General features: G+C 39.8%; 2 protein-coding genes and 1 long non-coding RNA gene across 6 annotated transcripts in view; all 3 read left to right on the top strand.

Annotated features, from left to right (window-relative positions):
- LOC103144167 (inositol-trisphosphate 3-kinase B-like) overlaps nt 1-4,806 on the top strand; it is a 31,623-nt gene extending 26,817 nt beyond the window's left edge. For 3 of the 4 annotated variants that reach the window (XM_007561020.2, XM_016675911.1, XM_016675912.1), the window contains exons 12-13: nt 908-979; nt 1,628-4,806. In XM_007561020.2, the coding sequence (XP_007561082.1) occupies nt 908-979; nt 1,628-1,837 (282 nt within the window). In that variant the 3' untranslated portion in view covers nt 1,838-4,806. The remainder of the gene's footprint in view (nt 1-907; nt 980-1,627) is intronic. The other variant, XR_001663211.1, reaches the window with a different exon arrangement.
- Nucleotides 4,807-6,861: 2,055 nt separating this feature from the next.
- LOC103144201 (atypical kinase ADCK3, mitochondrial-like) lies at nt 6,862-20,019 on the top strand. Its single transcript, XM_016675805.1, has 9 exons — nt 6,862-6,976; nt 11,856-11,956; nt 13,136-13,218; nt 13,308-13,552; nt 13,643-13,826; nt 13,942-14,008; nt 17,452-17,526; nt 18,640-18,768; nt 19,880-20,019. The coding sequence occupies exons 2-9, from the start codon at nt 11,863-11,865 to the stop codon at nt 20,017-20,019; spliced, it is 1,017 nt and encodes a 338-aa protein (XP_016531291.1). The 5' UTR covers nt 6,862-6,976; nt 11,856-11,862.
- LOC107837203 (uncharacterized) lies at nt 14,494-17,164 on the top strand. The gene is made up of 2 exons (XR_001663206.1): nt 14,494-14,678; nt 14,743-17,164. It is a non-coding gene; the product is annotated as an uncharacterized LOC107837203 (long non-coding RNA).
- Nucleotides 20,020-20,324: the final 305 nt, after the last annotated feature.

The raw sequence follows: 20,324 nt of genomic DNA, 5'->3' as shown, positions 1-20,324 counted from the left end.
GACGACGTCAAACATTTCTGTGCTTTAGTTTCATTTCCCAACTGGAACACGGTGAAGCGTAGCTACTTGTTCACATATTTTATAACAAAACTATTAGCAAACTTTGCTGGATGATAACTTGTCCCAGTAATTATTGTGAAAAATTTTGATATTGTGGTTTTGAGTCAATTTTCAAGTAACATATATTGATAGTGGCATAATAATGCAAGTTTGCCCTTTTACAAGCCAATAAACTTTAATTTTGTAACAAACACCTAGTACTGGAAGCTATTTTAAATATTTAAGATAAAACACAATCAAAAATAGTTAATAAAACAAAAAATAAAATGGTTTATGATTTCTCTGTTGCCCTGCAATAAACATTAATCATCAGAATGGAAATTATTGAGCTGATTTTAAGCTGATACAACCTTTATATATAATACTTATGTATAGAGTTTGCAGGGTTATCTAAGAATATATTACAACTCAAAGTAGCACATAACTGTGAAGTAGTATGAAACTTCTACCTATAACGCTTTTAGAAATACAAATCTGAAAGATGTGCAGTGCTTTTATTTCCAGCCTCAGTTACTCTGATACCCCTAAATTAATCAAAAACTAGAGCGAGCAGTTGCCCTAGTTGAAAAATAGAAAGAAGATGCTCTGCATGGTTGAGACAGAAAATCTTTCTGGTCTTCAAACAAAATGCTACGTGTGGTGAAATCCTAACACCTAACACTGCTCACCACATTTACAGTGAAACACGGTGGTGGCAGCATCATGGTGTGGGGAAGCTTTCCATCAGTGGGGACTAGAAAGATGGTCAAAGTTGACTGGAGGCTGAATAAAGCTTAAAACAGGGCCTGTTTTCCTCTGCTAAGCACATGTCAGACTAATTTTGTTCTTTATTTGTATTATTTTCCAGAACAAATATCTAACGAGGTTAAAGGAAATCCGAGCCACTTTGGAGATCTCTCCGTTCTTCAGAAGTCATGAGGTAAAGACACGCAGCTAGTAGGGGAAACATTTAAAAAGTTGGTTTGTAAAACTTGCAAAAGAAAAAAAATAAAATTCTTGCTCATGTTGAAACAAAACACTGAAAATATGCTCTGTGTATTTATGCATGTAAGATTATATAGATTGCATGTAAGATTAAATTTCTGAAAAATATGTTAAATGCATCTTTTTTTTTTTTTTTTTTTTGCTTTGTCACTGATGTATGGATTTTAGCAAAAGTCTTTTTGCAGCTTTATTATTTGCATTGGAGCTGATGGGAGTTAAACACAAGCCAGTTGTGGATTTAATCCGTGCGTTAGCTCCAGTCCTAGTTACCTGTTTACTCAGTTTATGTTGTTAATGTAAAGTAAAGACACCAAATCACTTAGACACAGCAAGACTCATCATGGAAATTAGGCTCTTAACTGCCTGACCACACGCTCGCGCACATTTTCACACTTTCGCAAACACGCACTCACACACACACAGACAGACATTTCGCACGAAGCTGAAACGAGAAGTGAGATAATGTTTTGAAAAGAAACAAACAAGGCGTGTTCTGCTGAGCAAATAACGGTGGGAGCCCTGCTCGGTTCTGGTCTTTGTGTCCAGTTCTCTTGGATCATATGGCTGTTGTGTGTCTTCGCAGGTCATCGGCAGCTCGCTCTTATTTGTTCACGACAGCAGGAAGCGCGCCAAAGTGTGGATGATCGACTTTGGAAAGACCACGCCCCTCCCTGACGGGGAGGAACTAACCCACCGAGCATCATGGGTAGAAGGGAACAGAGAGGACGGCTACCTTTACGGACTCGACAGCTTGGTGGACATCTTCTCCTCCATGGTGGACTCTGAGACTTGAAGTCTGAAGGTTTTGTTTTTGAACCAAGTAAACTTTTGGACACACCACCATTAAAGCTTCCATTCATACTTCACTCTCCTGGAGAAACCTTTGAAACACTGACACTTTAGCTCACGACGCAAACCGTATGGTCCAGCTCCTCTTAGTTCCTCACAAGTGGAACTACTAACAGCGACAGCGCCTCAGTTCCTCATAATTGAGTTATTTTGTGCTGTGGTTTAAACATGGGGAAAAAGGTCAATCTTATATAACCTCATTTTGACAGCATAACCTTTTACTTAAGAAATTCCCATTGAAAAGCAAACAATATGAATCTTCTTGCCTAATACAAACTAAGACCTGTTGACGTACTTTAATATTATAAATAAATCCTCCGCAACGGCCTAAACCAACAAGAGGTTACCTAATATTTAATTGTTAATGAGAGCCTCAGCATTCTATTATATTATGCGCTGTGCTTTATGAAACTTTTTAACATTTTGTCACGTTACACTAACAAACTTCAGTGTGTTTTTATCTGGATATCTGACAGACCAACATGAAGTAACGTAATCTTGAAGTGTAAGAAAAATAAATGTTTTTTTTTTACATTTTCTGCAAATGAAAATATGAAATAACGTGCATCCGTACGTATTCAGCTTTGATCAATCAAAGCTTTGTAGAACCACTTAACACGTCTTTGCTCAACTACTTACTAGATGTTTTTGCCCATTCTTTGAAAAATAGCTTAAGCTCAGTCTGACAGGATGGAGGCATCAGTAAATGCCAATTTCCAAGATGGATTCTGAATTTGTTTTAGGTTAGGACTTTGACTGGGCCATTCTAACACATGGATTTGCCTTGATCCTGTTTCATCTCTGGATGCATTTTTAAAGTTCCTGCAGGAAGATTATACTCAGCCTTTCTTTCAACAATGTTTTTCTTCGTTTAAAAGGAGACTGAATCCAAACATATGCTCGTCTTCTTACGGTGTTTTTGTAAAAAAAAAAAAAGTTTTTAAAAACATGCGTTCTTCCAATTCATAATTAACGACTACTTTGTTTTGGTCTTTCACATAAAATCTCAATAAAATACATAAAGTTTTGTGGCTGTAATGTGACAGAAAGTGAAATAGCTCAAGCCGTATACTATACTTCTGCAAGGCACTATTAGAGCAGTAGTTTGGTGCAGCTTGTTGTTTTGGGCTTCCTTTAAATTTTTTTTTTCTTTTAGAAAATCCCAAGAAATAAATTTTTTAAAAATGCATTTTATATAAATTTGGCAGGACTTTGACTAGATATCTAACACACCTCCACTTCTGCTGTCCTGCTTTATTTTGATGGTGTTGAATCAGAAAAATAATTCTAGGGCTAAAAAAAAAAGATCTGACCCATATTTGAGCTTAAAATGGCAATCTTTAACATTTCAACCATGCTTTATTGTCAAACCTCTAAATCTCACATTCATTTTCACTCAACATTTAGTCTCGTCAATAATTGTATTTGCTCTCACTACGAGCATAATTGTGAGTTACAATACTGTCTTGCAGCTACAAAGTGTTTCACTTTCTAGAGCTCTTCCAATAATAATGCTTGATCCTTCTCAGTCTCACACACACACACACACACACACACGCACACACACACACACACACACATTGCATTTAAGGTGACTGCCTTATCTGATCTCAGCACCTGTTTAACAGGTCAAATATTTGTGCTGTGAAGCTGCAGCAGCATGGTATGTTTACTTGTCATTAGGAATAACTGGATCTGGCAGTTTTTCAGGAAATGTTCCAATTTGTTGATGTCTTGGCTATTAGTGTGCTTGTGATTTCTGAAAATGCAAAGTAGTATGTAGATAATGGAATATACACTTGGACCAGGATAAACAGTTCCAGTGAATAGTAATTATAATATAATAGTTTTGGAATAAATGTTAGCCAGTGATTTGAGGGAAAAGATTGTTAGCTGTTGTTACACAGCTAAAAAAAAAAGCTCAGATGCTTAAATTGTGTTTCTTGTTTGCAGATTCTTCATATTCAAATAAAAGGAGCTATTTTTAAATACCACTAGGTTTTCCGATACTGTAAAACACAGAAGTACTGTTGTTCAGTGAGGCGTATGTGCAAGCACTACTGAGCCACGTCGTTCAGCAATTCAAATCTAAGAAATTCAATTAAATGAAAATGTTCAAGATTGCCAATTTAAGCATCGTTAAGCCACAAAATGTAACTCTGTTTTTATTGTATTTTCTTTTCTTTTTTGTTTTAATGCAATTTTAAACATCAATTTCAACGGGGAACCCATGGAAAGAGTTAGTACAATTAAGTGTGTTTAAAAACTACATATAAAGAAAAATTAGCCCAACAGTTTTACACCCAGACAGAGTCAAAGTTAAGCTAGAACATGTTGTTTGATTCACAGTCGTTTGGGAATTACTCATCATGAGGAGGCACGACGGAGGAAAACAAAGTGCATTTCCCAGTAGTTTTGAAGTGTTATGAATTGTGACATTATTATAACACTTGACACGTTTCTCTTTGGTTGCTCTGGGTAGTTCATGCGGTGTACAGAAAGATTTATTATTTAGTTTTATGTAGTTTTGTTTTGGTTTTTACTGTAACATAGTTGTTGTTAAATCCTGTGGAACACTTACAGCCATGAACAATCCTATTTAAGCTACACAGTGCCTTGACGTTACAAAGCCAAGTCAGAAAGCGGGAAAAAAAAAATTTTTGGTTTTTGTTTTTAGGTATAAATATGGATTTCTTTGCTTAGTCTAACATGGGTGCATGTTTATTATTCTCTTAAATGTTTATTACTTTGTAAATTGTTCTGATTTTATTTAAACAACACAATGTATTCTGTGGTAGGCTTTAATTTTTTTTTTTTGAATAATAATAATAATAATAATAATATCTGGATTTGTCATTAAACATGTTGGATTTAAAGAAGTAATCACGGAGTAGGGAAATTGGGGATATGACTTTAAAAAAAACAATACGCATTTAAAACAATATATATATATATATGAGATTGATATGTTTGGTGTTGATTTTAGAATCATTTGGTAGATGAGAAGGAAATAACATTCTTCACAGGCTGGCCTTTATTAAACATTTGCTGTTACAGTAAATAAGGAATTACTGTAAGTTAACGCCGTGCCTTCTTCAGGAAACAGGTAGACATCATGGCACCACAATCGTGTCTGGGGTGTTTTAATGAAATGTGCTAACTATTCATTTCAGAGCTAGCAGTCATAAATATTGCCTGTTTTCCTTTGTGTGCACTTACAGATGTGTAATGTAGGTGTTAAAGGTTTGTAGTGTCGCTGGTTTGTGTATTTATTTTTCGGACTGTTCCTTTAAAAATACATTTGTGGTGAAACATGTTTGTGTGTGATATTTTTCTAACTATCTATCGATCCATCTATCTATCTTGTGCATTTCACTTTTTCTGAAACTATGACCCCTCCAACGCTGCACTCCTTACCCACACTAATTGCTGGGTTTGCATGAAGCTTATTTGCCATTCAAATCACACCTGTCCACAACAGCAGCAGCATCCGGAGTTGCTGGGAAAGAGAAGACGTGATTCGTGAGTGCTTTTGGCCAGAGAAGCTGTACATGCGCACCTCTTTTTTTGTGTGTGTGAGGCGACGGACTCAAGCTCAGTCCTCAAGAGTGTTTGCTAAAGAAAGAAACTTTAGATGCTTTTACTTTTTTCTCCCATATTGAAGCTAATTGTAATTCCATTTTGCATTTTTATTGCAATTTATTGTAGGTGTCAGAACTGAAGTACTGTTTTCTAGAATTTGAAATCACAATTTTACCTCAATGTTGATTTAATGTATCAAACAATTTGTATTGATTATTTATTTGTGCTTTTTTTATTTCTAGTAATTTTTCACAAAATGTATGAGTACATTTTGTACTCTCTACAGAGTTCTACAGAAGACATGCTAACTTAAGAGGATGCAGAAATGTATTTTTACTTGGAGACATAGGTGACAAACGTTTATGAATCATAACAAAGGTTAGTGGCGCCCTCTACTGTCAATACACTGACAGTAACAGGCTTTCTGAAAAGCTGTCAGCTTATGTTAGTTCATAAAGTATTTTTATGAAGTGTTGAGATGAGTAATCACAAACGTGCTCAATTCGCAATTTAATTTAATAGCATATTTTATTCAATTACAACTTTTATTTTTGTTACACATTTTTCTATAAGTTTTATTTCAAATCCTTGACTAATATAATCAGAAAAGAAGTCAATCTCGGTGTTTATCGTTGTGTTGTGCATTAACATTTCCTTATAGTAGGATGACAGAAGACTATAGAAAATATGTTTCATAAATCACCTGACCTAAATAGAAATTAAAAGGGTGTGAACATGCGACAATTTTATAAAGTTGCACAGAATTGCAATTCATTACACTTTATTCTTTGATTCGTAAGAATATAAAGACTACTTTCTTTATAATAATAAAGAAAGTAGTGTAAAAGACAAAATATATTTGGTTCAAGCTTTAGAGTTTGGATTATTTTCCAGAGAAACAACTTACATTTATCTCACACTCTTTAAAAATCCCCTTCCTAAAATTCTTCAGGACTGTATATGCCCATAGCTACAATCCTGCGCACTTTTTTTTTTTTATTACCCATCTTTCAAAGACGAGACTTTACAGACGTATGAAACGTCAAACTCTGCGCACCGCCAAGTTAAGCGGAAAAACAAGAGTCCACGTCACCGCGCTGTCGTCTTACCACCAGCAGATGGCACCAAAAAACCAGTTAGTCAGAAATGTGAGTGATAAGTTATTTTGCTGCTTTTGTGTTGCTTCCTGCTGGCACAACACTTGGACATATGTATATTTTGAGTGTAAATCTGTATGCCTGTGAAGGTCATTCACCTGACATGCCATTGACAGCCGCCAGAGCTTATCTGCACTGCTTTCCTTCAGGAACAACATGGGGCCTCCCGGATATAACTCCCTCGACTGTAAACAAACTATCAAGAGCCAATGAGAAAGAGTGGGCGGGGCTTAATAGAGGAAAAAATACAACCAGAGCCCTGCAAAACCGAGGTTATACCGTGTAGATGCATAGCAATGACTTCAGGAATAAGAACCGAGGGGACGGGAAAGTAAACTGTTCAGGTGAGCCGTGTGAAAGGTTGCTTTTGATCGCAAGATAAAGGTTGCGCCAATAAGTGGCCCTGGCTGCTACATGAAGTTGGGAAACAGGGTTTGACCTCGTGTTGACAGACAGCCTGGATTAAACGCTGCCTGCAGGAGGAGCAGCGGGAGGAGAAGGAGAAGAAGAGGAATCAATTCTTACAAACAGTTTCAATCAAAAATAATAATAACAACAACATCCTCTCCATATCTCAACTGTGCAACCGCAAAAGGGGAGTGTTTACTCTGAGACGCTTGCCACTGTTGACCTCTAATAGACTTGGAAGGAACCAGCAGCAGAGACTCTGCAGGACAGCTGCTGGCTGGTGAGTTCCTCAAACCCAAACATTGATTTTCGTGCATCGACGCGTGGGAGCAAAACAACGCACCGATAACCCAGTTAATGCTGAAACAGTCGTATTGTTTTCCGCAGCTTCAGCCTGAAACGGGTTACGTTGCAAATTCTTGGTCAGCGTGCTGACGTCCCTGGCATATGGCGGCGGATCTATGGCCGCCTTCACTAATGCTAAACTTAGCGAGCTGCTCATACAAACTTTGCCCAGGCTGCCGAATGACAGAAACCACACGGCTACGGACGCTTTAAGACGCTCAAAATGGTAGCGTGAACTCGGGAGTTCATACTTGCAAACGGCTCGTGAGTTTTCGTCAAGTCTCGTGGCTCCACGGAAGCCGTCGGTCGCAGATTTTAAAAGGAGGCCACTGTGGTCGCTTTTTGAAGAATATAGCGGAGTGACCCTTTAAAAGGTGAAGTGAAACTGCTGCAATAACTCTCAAGTTGAGGATTGCGTAAAAGTGTTTCTGAAAGGATGTTATGGCATAACGTCGAGTAGCTAGATAGTAAAAACTATAAATATTTACGTTTTTTTTTTTAAAGCGAGACTGGTGTATTTATGAGTTTATTTTTAATTATTACAGCGGACAATTTAATATAATCGTTTTAGAGGTTGTTATGATCGGTTTTTCCAAGCTTTTAGAAAGACTCATTCATTTTACTAGGATGTTTTATTGTTTACTCATTGCCTTACTCTCTTGATTTATTGTGCGATCGTACTCTTGTTTATATGATTTACTAAATTTATTATCCTTTATGGTACTTTGAGTCTGTGATTGCAGTATTAAATGTGCTATATCAATAAGGGTGCCTCTGTCTGAGGGCTATTCTAGTTTTTTGTTTTGTTTTTTAAACTTCACTTAATCATCTCAATGAATCTGATCTGAAACATTTTACACAGAAATGAGATTCTTTAACATCACTTTTGAGATTTATAAAAGCCTTCTCTGCAGGGACCCCTTCCCCCCAGCATTTTCAATGTATGATTCTTCAAAACACAGGTTTGGTATTTTTATTTCTGAAAAAAAAAAAAAGTTTGAATCCTTAGTTTTCTCCAAAATTAGGCTAAGCAACTTTGTTTATCCATAATAGTCTGGGTGCAAAATGAGGGGTTCATTCGGAGCAACAAACATGCAAAAAAGTCACAGAGATAAACAAAACGTTTACATTGATGTTCTTCTGTAATTGCCTCCGAAATCACCAATCTTAACAAACCTATGTTAAGAGAACAATTAACATCTTGCTTCATTAGTTTGGGTTTGTCGATGATAACTGTCCTGTTTAAAAGCCCATATTAACCTAAAAAAACATTATTGAAATCAGTAAGAAGAACTAGAGATTCTGTATCACATCTCTAGTTCAATCCGGAATCCAACTCATTCGCCGAGATCTAATACGTAGACGGTGAATGAGAAACATTGTGATGACTATAAAGACATTTTGAGTAATCCAAGAGCAATATTAAACAATAATTTTTCAATTTTATGTCTTCCTAATGTTGCACAGTTCTCTCTTGATTCCAACAGAGTATACACGGCAAGACTATCCACTCACTCGTTAAAGCATAGGCGATTTGTATTCTATTCAAAAACTGTAAAAATAAATAACATGACATTGACAATTACAAATTTCACCAGCGTGGTGTAGCCGTTACAAACCATTTGTAACAAACATTGACTTAGTCATTTACTAGCATGGAACTGAGACCAAACTCCAGCTTCGTCATCTTTCAGGGAACATGATCTAATTCAGCTTTCCCCAGTAAGAAGTGGTGATGCCGCCGCAGTGGCACTTCGCCACTTCACAGCAACGGGAATCGGTTTCCCACTTTTGGCTCAGGCTCAGTGGTCAAGGGCGGCGATGATTTACTGTCGGGGCTCCATGAGGTGCAGCTAACAGCATTCAGACAGTGACTCAAGCTGCTCAGCTATTCCCATATCGTCCCGTGGAGCAGACGCCAGCTGAGGATTACATGTGTGTTCTTGTGCAGAGAAAGTTCGGCACACAATACGTCGCATCAGCACAGAGTGTGAGCTTTAAGAATAGCCTCTGTGTTTTTCCTCTCCCTCGCTACAGTGTTGGGTAAAAAAGCATTTCCTCAATCAATCTGTTTACCCACAGCTGATGTGTTTCTAAGGTGTTTAAATGAACGGTTTTATTAAGCTCTTAAAAAGTTGTTTGCTTTTTGTTTCGCAAAGTCTGACAAGTTGATTGCCTGTGTTATCTTTGAGATCGATAACAATTATAGGTTTATTATTAACGTGGCTGCATTGGATGTAATAATACTTTAACGATTGAGTGAAAGTAGCATGATTTCGTGGAATCTTTATAATTCAGTTGTAAGTTAATTATAGAACATGATCAAATAGTTTTTATTTCAAACAAAAAGCTACAATTTGTACTATTGTTGCTATAAAAAATATATAATTTTATTTCTCTGATAAATAGACAAAAAAAAAAAAACTGCTGAGCTAACACCAGCTAAATTTAAGTGATAGTTTTCAAGCTGTTTTCTGCAGATCAATAAACCTTTTTTATTAGGAAAATCTATTTTTTCATTAAAAATAGATTTAAAACTTACACTGCGCAAACAGCAAGTTGATATTGGCTAACTAGTGAGTGAGTGTATCTGTAGCCACTCTGCAGTCGGCTGCTTAGCAGACGCTGCTTATAATTTTACAAATGTATTGCTATAATAAGAATAAGGTATTTTTTTGTTTTTGTTCTATGTGTTGCTCTTTTATGGGACTGAAGAGAGGACAAAAAACTCAAAATGATAATAATAATAATAATAAAACTGCAAGGATGAAGTTACTGCTACCACTTTCCTGATAGGTCGACTTTGATCCCATGACCACATGCATGCCTGTTGCCCTGACAACACACCCTTCCTGCCTGTTTTCTGTTCTTTCCCTCCACAGGGCAGATCCTTCTAGTCCTGGCCAGGCTAAAAAGCCTAAAATGCTGAACTTGTTGCAATCTCATGTTTGTTATCTAATGCTAATTTTTATTTTATTTTATTTTTTTTACTATTCTTTACTGCTTCATATCATCGTTTATAAGCATGGGAAAACTATGAAAGCCTTCTTTGATTGAAACGCACAGCAAGCAACAGGTGGGGGAGGGGCATCGCTGCCTCACTCTGCAGTGTGACCAGAAAGTGGTCACTCTTGGCACTTAATGGATTTTCCTGGAAATAACTACCAACCATAAAATTATTATAAAATATTCACTCTTAGTAAGGCAACTATACAATTAGCAATCGCTTAATTTGTGAATCTAATTTCAGCCTTTATTTACTACCATTTTTGGTGATATTTGCAAAACAAACAAGAAAAAAAAAACATAGAACCCCATAATAACTCATGTTATTAGTCAGCTTTTTATTTGTGAATGAACAGATTTGTTCCCTGAAAATGACGGTTCACTGCTTTTACCTCCCGGTCCTGTAGAACCAAAACAAAAGCCGCGGCCTCTTGCCGTGATCAAAAGTCCGACTAATACACGTTAAACAATACTACTCTGATAAGATAGATGATTAAGTTTGTTTTTTTTTTTTTTTTTCTTTTTCCCCACCCATGTTCACATGAGTTGTAAAGTATACACAAAACAGGCCTGAAGCAGGGAGATGACCTAATTACCGACTGCCAGTGTATGTATAGCGCTTCACGCATGCTCACATTTTGCTAAGACTCAGCAGCATGAGCTGTTTCCACTCGGCCTCGACTGTGTTGTGTCAAAGCGCATTGTCGCACCCTCGGTGGATCACCTGTGTGTCAAAACAGCAGTAGAATATTGCGACACACTCAGGAATGCAGATGAAAGCGCTGCTGTTTAGATAAGACTCACTTTGTGGCCTGAATTAACCCCGATCTGTTTTGCTTAGTGGTAGGGCTTTGAGATGAAGGTTAATAGAAAGCAGTCTCGTATAATAAAAAAAAATATATATAAAAAAATATATATATAATAATATAAAAAAATAAAAAAAACACCTCAGAGAGTGGTACAGTGCGGCTTCAGGCCTTGAACATAAACCAAACACATGCACCTACAGTGACTGGTGTCCTGAAATAGCTGCAGCGTTTGTTTTGCACTCCTCCCCTTTCAATTCCAGTGACATTTTCAGATTCGGTCTTGGACTGCATATTCACAGCTCACCCGAGCAAGAGTCGCCTTTCCCAATCTGTGTGTGTGTGTGTGTGTGTGTGTGTGTGTGTTCTCATCCAAGCAGGGGACAGAGTGGAGGTCGTGTATTTTTAGGTGACGATTTAAAGTCAGAACAGCTGTGTATGTTTGTTGGCGAGCTCACTTATTGGCAGGAACGAGAGTGTTGACAAGTTCTATTCCTTTCCATTTGCTTCCTAGTCCATCTTCAGGTCTTTGTTTCTGTGGACGGGGTTACATATCTGAATGTGTGTTTTTGTTTTTTGTTTTTTATTTGTATTAATTTATTATGTTCCCCTGAATGTATAAGGTAGCGTTAATCTCTGTTGTTCTTTCTGTGTCCAGCACCATCATGGCGGGTGATATGATGTTGCTTATGCGAGGCTTGGCCAAGTTGAGCCAGGCTGTGGTGGAGACCCAGAGCAATGCCGTGCGCAATGGGACCGGTATGTACACTGTGTAACGGCTTTCTAACACCTTTCCCACATTTCTTTTTATTTGCAAGTTATTTAGCAGTATGTGGACCTGGAACCAAATATTAGATGTTTAACGATGTGGGGAATTGAGATGCTACTTAGCTAGCCATGTTGGTTAGCTGACTGTGACTGTGGGGGAAAAAAAAGCTCCAGTTTTAGTTCGATTGGCCAGAGATCATCTGCGAATTGTGGTTTTCAGGTTTTCTCACAGATTCACAGCTGGATTTTAGGTCTGGACTTTGACTGGGACATTTCTAACGCAATGTAAATATGCTTTGATCTAAACCATTGAAATTGTGACATTGGATTTATGGTCCTGCTGGTTCACCTTTAACCCAGCCTCCGTTATTTCTCCCCATCCACCGTCTCTTCTAGATAAAAAAATATCCCTTCAGCATTATGCTGCCATCACCAATTTTCTCCTGGAAAACATTTGCATAGCCATTAACGTATTGTTTTCCTCTTCATTTATGCGCTACTTTTTGATTACATAGAAGTTTGTTATTCATAACATGATAATCTGTGGGAAAAAAAATCTCTTTCGCAAGTACCTTAGCAGTGGGTTCTTCTTTTGTCTATACTGATTTCTGTACTTAAAAACAAACAAAAAAATCCAACACGTATTTATTGGCAGTATTAGTTGGAGGCGTTGGGTAAATGGAAGGGAAAGACTACAGCTTTGAAAGTCCCCTAGCAACATAAGCTCATAACAGCGGCACTAGTAAGATGTCTCGGGGTCACGCAGGGCGTCGTAACCCAAAGCTTTGTACAAAATTATGTTTAAAATTCATGTAGTTAATGTTTTTTGATGTTTGAAAAGATCCCTCTTTGTGTTGCAGCAGTAAAACTCTGTGTCTTGTGCTACGCTTAACATATGGCTTGGGTGATGTATAAAATATGCACGGTGTCAGATCAGCTTTCACAGCATCTGTGCTTGATTTGGTGGACAGTTGTTCCATTGCCAAAATGTGTCTCCTGCTGTTTTGCACCTGGAGCTCAGGCAAGTCAACAAACCGCACGAGTCAAGAATATTGGATTGGCAAAAGGGAAAAATACAACTTTCATATCAGACCAAACTGTAAGCAACTTAGGATAAATACACATCTTTAAATTCCTAATGACATTTTTTATTTTATTTTTTTTACTCAGGAGTTGCAGGCGTCGGTGCCGCTGTCCAGACCGTCCAATCAGCCGCAGAGCAAGGCCTGTCTGTAGCCATGTCGAAAATACAGGCGAGTTTCCGTTTAATCGGTTAGTCTGCGGCAGAGCGGCGTCTCGCTAGTTGATTTGTAACCCGAGTACGTCTTCCTTTGGTTTCCAGGAGCTGTCTGGTCAGCAGCAAAGCACCTCTGAGTCGGAGTTTGATTTTCCTCAGGATGAGACGCCGTTCGCATCGTCGGAGTTCAGGGAAGAACACGCAGACTTTACAGCTCATCACACAGAGACGGGTACTGACGGGTCGGCAGGGACCAGCAACACGAGCGGGAAAAAGTCAATGTTTGAGGGATACAAAGATCCAAGCGGCCAGTTCAGTGGTCACACAAGATCCTACCACCAACACGCCAGGTCTGTTTCTGTTAACAGCTTATATTTTTAAGTGACATTTCTGTCGGATTGTGTATTTAACGGTAATAATATGTCTTTCGTGTTTTACAGGCATTTCCTTGGACATCAGCGGTACAACCACAGCCTGAGCAGGCACGTGCTGCAGGGGGTTAATTATCCACACCAGTTCAGGAGCTACCACCAGGACCAGTCCTCAGTGGGAGGACTGACAGCTGAGGACATTGAGAAAACCAGCCAGAGCAAGAGGGCTGACTCGAAGCCGCACAAGCAGATGGTAACTCCTGTTCCCATAACAACAGCTGGCGCTCGTACTCCTGGCAAACATCAGCTTTGCGCTCCCGGTTTAACAACGTGATGCGAAGGTTTCGTCACTTTTGTGTCATCTGCAGCTGAGCGAACGAGCCAGAGAGAGGAAGGTGCCTGTGACCCGGCTCGGCAGATTGGCCAACTTTGGAGGTACGACCAGATTACTGCGTCTGAGTCTGCGGGTGATTCATCGGCTGTCGGTCTGACTACATCTGCGGTCATGGGTGCCCTCCTGCGAGTGTGCACGTACATCAGCAGCAGACTGTAACCATGGCAAAAAACAACCCAATCAGTGAGCTAGATTACATTACTGCTAGAGTCCTTTCCGGGTTCACAGCTGCAACAAATATCCTTACAACCACAATGATTAGATCATGTTTATGAAAGAATAAATAAAAACTATTATCAGCAGACTCCTTTGAGGGGTCATAACCCTGACTAAATGGTTCATACATCTGGTATTGAAGCAGAAATTTAGAACAAAAATGAACACACACAATCTAATCGATTTTCATTTTCAAAGCAACAATTATTCCTAATCAAACAGGAAATAATGTAACATACTGGTAATTACAGGTATATTGGCATCTACTCTGTATATTAGCTTAACATTCAGCAGTCAGGCCACTTAATTTAAATTTTTCAGTAAAGAACATAAAATCTTTTTGATGTCTTCCACGGATCTTTAACCGCAAGTCCACGGAGCCTCGAAACAAACGGCCAAATTACCGACTCTGCATGTCTCCTGTTTGTTCTGCGGCCTCCCGCTGACGGTCCAGTTATTAGGACGAGGCGTGCTGAAGCAGAGACGCGTGTAAAAGTTGCGGTTAACAGGCCCTGGAGGGCTGGAGTTAGAGATATCCGTTTATGAGGAAGACAAGCAGATATTAACTGGTTGATTACTGAGGCGATATGCTTGCCAGTAGCTGGCTGCAATAACAAATGCGCTGTTGGGAGCTCGCCAGATGTAGTTTTGAAATGCCCTTACCGAAAGAAGAGTAGCCGGTAGATTAATTTTAGTTGCCGCGTCACGACTGTTCATGTTGAAATATTTTCAAATGTCAGACTTTGCCTTTCTTGTATTCCTTGGATCCTTCTGTCTTTACTCCCTCATGCCCCGTTTCTCCTTTTTCCTTATTTCCTTCCTTCCTGATACCGATAACTGGGTCATGGCTACTAGACCCGATAGGACGGGGTCCTCTTTGTCTCGAACAGGCGGTGTTAAACGTTGGTCAAGCTTCACCGGAGTAATTTTATTACTCGAGTTGGTCTTTCACTCCTTTAAGATTGGGCCGCTTGCTTCACAATCATTACGTGACGGGATCACGGTGTTACAAGATCAGTAACAGAACATTACAGACTTTTTATCTTCTAGTCTAAAACGCTCCTGTAATGACGGTTCTTAACCTCATCGCCTCCGGGGTAAATGCTGCGAATGTTACAGAGAATCCTCAACACCCTGTAGTTTATCTATCTCAGACTAATCACAGACGAATGGGGAAAATCTCAGATTACAGCGCATCCAGTCTGTAGCTTGTAGCTTAATTTAAGATGCTGTATACACGACAATCTGTCGTCAACTTTAAACCGGAACTTTGAAAGCGACTACACGGCGAACAAAAGTTAAACCCAGAGCGATCTGGGATAAATTGGGAGAGGACGCGGCCGACACAAACACGGGCGTCAGAATTTAGCTGCAGCTCGTTTCCAGTCCAGCGGGACCCACTGGGGCCGCAACGCCATGCGGCGGGTAGCTGATTCAGCATGTCGACGATCGTGACACTTAGAAGGTGTTGAAAAGTGTGGGCAGAGCAGGTTTAGCAACGTGGCCTCTGCTCGTCCTTCGCTCTCCAGTAACGGTCGGCAAGAAACGTCAACAGGTCCATTGCCTTTCACACAGCCGTGTGTGGAAAATGTACACATTTTAGTACGGGGAGAAGGAAAAACAAAAACAGCATCAAGGTTTATAGTCATGACTCGGTTGGCTTCTTTCCCTGGCTACAACCTAGCTCCGATGTCTTCTTGCCGTTGCCGTGATTTTCACTGACGTCAAAGATTTTGCTGAGGGTTTTGAGGACTTTTTGAGTGAGAAAATCATCTTGCATATCTAAAAAAAAAAATAAAAATAAAAAAACATAGAATTATGGAATTGTTGGGTAAGTCTAAGACAAAAGTTGCAGCATGTCTCCAGATTAATTTTGAGTGCACAAGTGAAGATTTGTATGGTTCTTTAGCCAGTGATAAGAAGGAAATTGGACTACATGATGTCTGAGTTCAGTGGCTTGGAAACCTAGCAAACAGGTACCCCAACTGGGGTATAAAAGTTTGCTGTGTGTGTGCTCTGATCTGTGATCTTTGTGAAAAAGATAGACTGGGTGATTTCAATGCTGATACTCTGACACGGATGTTTATTTCCAAGTGTCACCAAATTAATCTACACTGATTAATAAAAAAAAGACCCACATATGAAGCTATTTAGTTTACAGAGAACTCATTTGAAATACAGTCATTAAAATAAAACCCGCCCATATTCTTCCTTGATAAACCTTTTGCTCATTAGGAGCTGTTTGGTTATCTGCAGCTGTGGCAGGAGTTGTGCTGTGTCCTTGTTCCTTCCTTTAATAATGCAAATAAATATTGCAATAACTGCATGTGCTTTTATGGTACGACTTAAAATTTTTATTTTAAGGTGTTTTAAATGTTACTGTCTAATATATGTTTTATAAATAGCAGCCATCTTTAAATAACTATAGATGTATTCATTTCATACCAGCTGTATTCGAAATTGTCTTGTGTAAATAATAGTTAATTGACGGCGTTTGACAGAGCACATACACAGAGCAGTATTTTTGTAAACGCATTGCTGCTCCGTCGGATCAGATGATGGACAGACGCTTGTGCTCGAGTTGGAAAAGTGCCTGTCAGACAGGGATGAGGACACACTGACCTTAGAGAGATGTATTCATACTCGCCTCTAATTGCACGATTAGGAGTCCGTCTTTTGTTTTGCCTCTAACATCAGCATTAAAAGAACAGCGTTGTGCTGGATTCACGTATTCAGACTCCGTACATTTAGGCTGCGATTACTGCTGAGGACATCGGGCTGCATGTCGGGCGGTAAAGACGCACAGCGTCCTCCTTTTTTTTTTTTTTTATCCACGCTCAGCGACACGGCTCAGATTTGTTGTCCGCACCGACTACCAGATTACGTAATGCGAGGTTACGTAAGGTGAAAGCTCGACATGGAGGAACTTGTTCACAAACAGTCCTCTGCTTTGTGTTTTTACTATCAACAGATAGGTTCCTCAAAGGAAGCGGCTCGGTTTGCATTGCTCTGCTCCACGGCGGAGCTTTCATTGGCCAGAGTTAAGCGCCGCACTTTTGCACACAGAGAAACGCTCCATGTTTACATGCTTGCAGTTTGACTGAAAAGCTCTTTCAGGTCACTGCATGGCGCCGTTTTTTTTGTTTTTTCTAGTGTCCCTGCTGCTTTGAGTGTAATCTGTACCTACGTGTAAAAATGCATCGATGTTTTATTTCTTTATAAATGAATTTAATGGAATATCTGTGTGTGTGTCTCTGTTTCTGCACAGGTTTAGCTGTGGGTTTAGGTATTGGAGCCCTGGCAGAGGTCGCAAAGAAGAGCATCGGAATGAACGGAGCTGCAGGTACAGTGAACACGTCGAAGTTATTATTCTGGTGTGAATATTAATGTTTTGAGTGTCTGTATTAAGACATGCATCGCATGTTATGCGTTCTTCTCCACTCGAGATGAAAACATCTCGTCGTCTCTCATGCACGTCGTCACATGTTACGCATATTTCAAAAACCGCCTCCCCGATGAGCTCGCCTCTTAAGCAAGCGCTGCCTCTCTGTTCCAATGACCTACTAATCCTAAGCTGTAACAGAGCTGCCCGGCGTAAATCCCAGGCTTTTGTGCATCTGCTGGCCGGTATTTTTATCTACATTTATTCTCTAATCCCAGCGAGAACGCTCCGAACGATGGGTAAATCTTTGCCAAAGCCTCCTGAGGTGTCTACCTGACGGCCCACTGACATAAACACACACAATCACTCCCCCGCCTCGGCGCGTTTTTGTAAACGACGCCCGGCGGACTGTCGTCCCCACATGTTTACAACTACAGCGGGTCGTGTTCTGTTCTGGACGAGGTTGGGAGCGAGAAAGCTGCACCTTTTTAAAATATCTGTAATGTTTGGTCGGGTTCAGACACTTTTTTTTTTTTTTTTTTCCCAAACTCAGGACATTCCTTGTTTACTTTTACAGAAATATGAGAGAATCCAGCTTGTCAGGCTTATTTTGTCTGTGGCCAAACCAAGTTGTCAGACCGTTCAGAGCTTTTGCGTCATTTTGCAACGTTTTTGCCCGGGTGTTCACCGTGTCTGCTACATAGTTTTGTGGAAAATTGGAAACAGAACTGTGAGATGTTCGAGGGTTAAAGATATTGTCTTATAAGACAACTCTGCTATAAACATCCCCCACTGATTTCTCCTTCACCCCTCAGCTGCGTCTCTTGATCTTCATGATGCTGTTTGTTCACTGATGTTCTCTAACAAAATCCGAGACAGTCATAGAACAGAAAACCCGTTTAATCGCTCCTAAACGTAGCGGAAAAAAAGTTACACTTTGTGAATTTGACCGGTTTCATCCCATCTGTTTTTAATGAAAACCTGCCAGATGTGAATCAGAATCCTCTGCTGTTTCATTCAAGCCTACATCTATGAAACCCAAATAAAATGTTTTTGTTTATTTTTTTTCCCCAGGTGAAAATAAGAAAGCCGTTCTGGACTCCAGCCCCTTCCTGTCCGAGGCCAACGCTGAGCGCATCGTCAGGACCTTGTGCAAAGTCAGAGGAGCCGCTCTCAAACTTGGACAAGCTCTAAGTATCCAAGGTGAGCTGCAGAACATTAAATTAATAACGTTTATTCTCGAAAACTTTATTCAAAGCCTCACGATAGTGTTTGTGATTCACAAAGTGTTTTAGAAGATGTCGACGGGGGGGATCGATGTCCTTAATGTGTTTAAAATTCATTTTTGTCAACGGGATGCATTCCTTTTGAGCTGATTGTGCAGAAGGAATGAAAACACAGATGTTTTATGGCCGTGTCTGCGTTATTTCTCCGTCGGAGCTTTTTGCACTGACACTGACCTGCATCTGGATTACAGGTTTATTTGCTTTCAAGCAATCTCCAGATAATTAAAGTACACCGCTAACCGCAGCAGACAGGCTTGCGGCGAAGTTATGAACCCAGCTCAGGTAACGGCAATAAACACCTCGTCCTGAATTTGTTTACCACCACTGGCCTGTCCCACAGCTCGACCTTGTCCTGCTTAGCTCCCTCCTGTGGTATTCAGGTTCACCATAAACATGCTGGTCCAAACTTGGAAAGCGCAATTCAGGGAATGAGTAAACATAGCCGTACGTACTCAAGCAAAAAGGACATAATCTTCCCACTGTTTTCCTGTCAGGTTCAGACCTGGCGCACACGGATGGCAGAGCGGGGACTGCTGTCTTTAAACCGGTGATTCCTAAATAATGACGGAGGCGGTCCTCGGCCTCAGATCCTGTAAATGGTGTAGATAAGCTGAGTGAATCAATAAAAATCGCTGCCCTCTGCTGACGTTTATCTGTCACAGCGGGAATGCTGCTCTTGGATCGTTCCGCCGTTGTTCCCTTTCACCACAAGTCCAAAATAGTGCTCACCTTCAGAGGTCCCAGCTGTTTCAAAGGTTAATAATAGTCGCAGTGGCTGCCAAGTAGAGCACAGTTTTCACCAAAACGTCTGGAGCTCCTATACCTCCTCAGTTAATCTGCTTATCAGGATTTATTTCCCCAGTAGGCATGTGAGATTTTATGTTGTTCTGTGTGCCTGTTGATATAATTATTATAATCTTAAAAAAACCTTAGGTCCAGTACTTTTTTGAAAAAATGTGTCTTTTGCAAATTTTCAGTTCAGTTTCCATGTCTTGCTGAGGAACATTTTGTGTTTCTGTGTGTTTTAGACGATGCGTTCATCAATCCTCAACTCGCCAAGATCTTTGAGCGTGTCAGGCAGAGCGCCGACTTCATGCCAATCAAACAGATGACAGTAAGTGTCTCTCTCCAGCAAAAACCTTCATATTTACGGATGAATGCAAATTAGTCATACGCCCAGCTTTACGTGAAACTTAAAGATTTAGATTTAAATCAGTTTTTTCAATTTACCCACATGTTTCTAATGATTGAAAATAATATTAGCATTTGGAAGTGGTGGAACCAAGAGTCTAGACTTGAATCGGATAGAGAACTTTTATAGGGATAAAAAGATTAGGGTGATGACAAGGACCCCTTAGATCAGTGGTTTCCAAACATATTCTGCGCCCCCCCACCCCTAATGATTACAAATGGCTGTCTGGTTGAAACGACGCGGGTGACGGGAGGAGGGGGGGACATCGACTTTTTCGGGGG

Source organism: Poecilia formosa, unplaced genomic scaffold (genome assembly GCF_000485575.1).
Source record: "Poecilia formosa unplaced genomic scaffold, Poecilia_formosa-5.1.2 Scaffold122, whole genome shotgun sequence".
Lineage (NCBI taxonomy): Eukaryota > Metazoa > Chordata > Actinopteri > Cyprinodontiformes > Poeciliidae > Poecilia > Poecilia formosa.
This window is presented reverse-complemented; position numbering and strand designations above follow the sequence as displayed.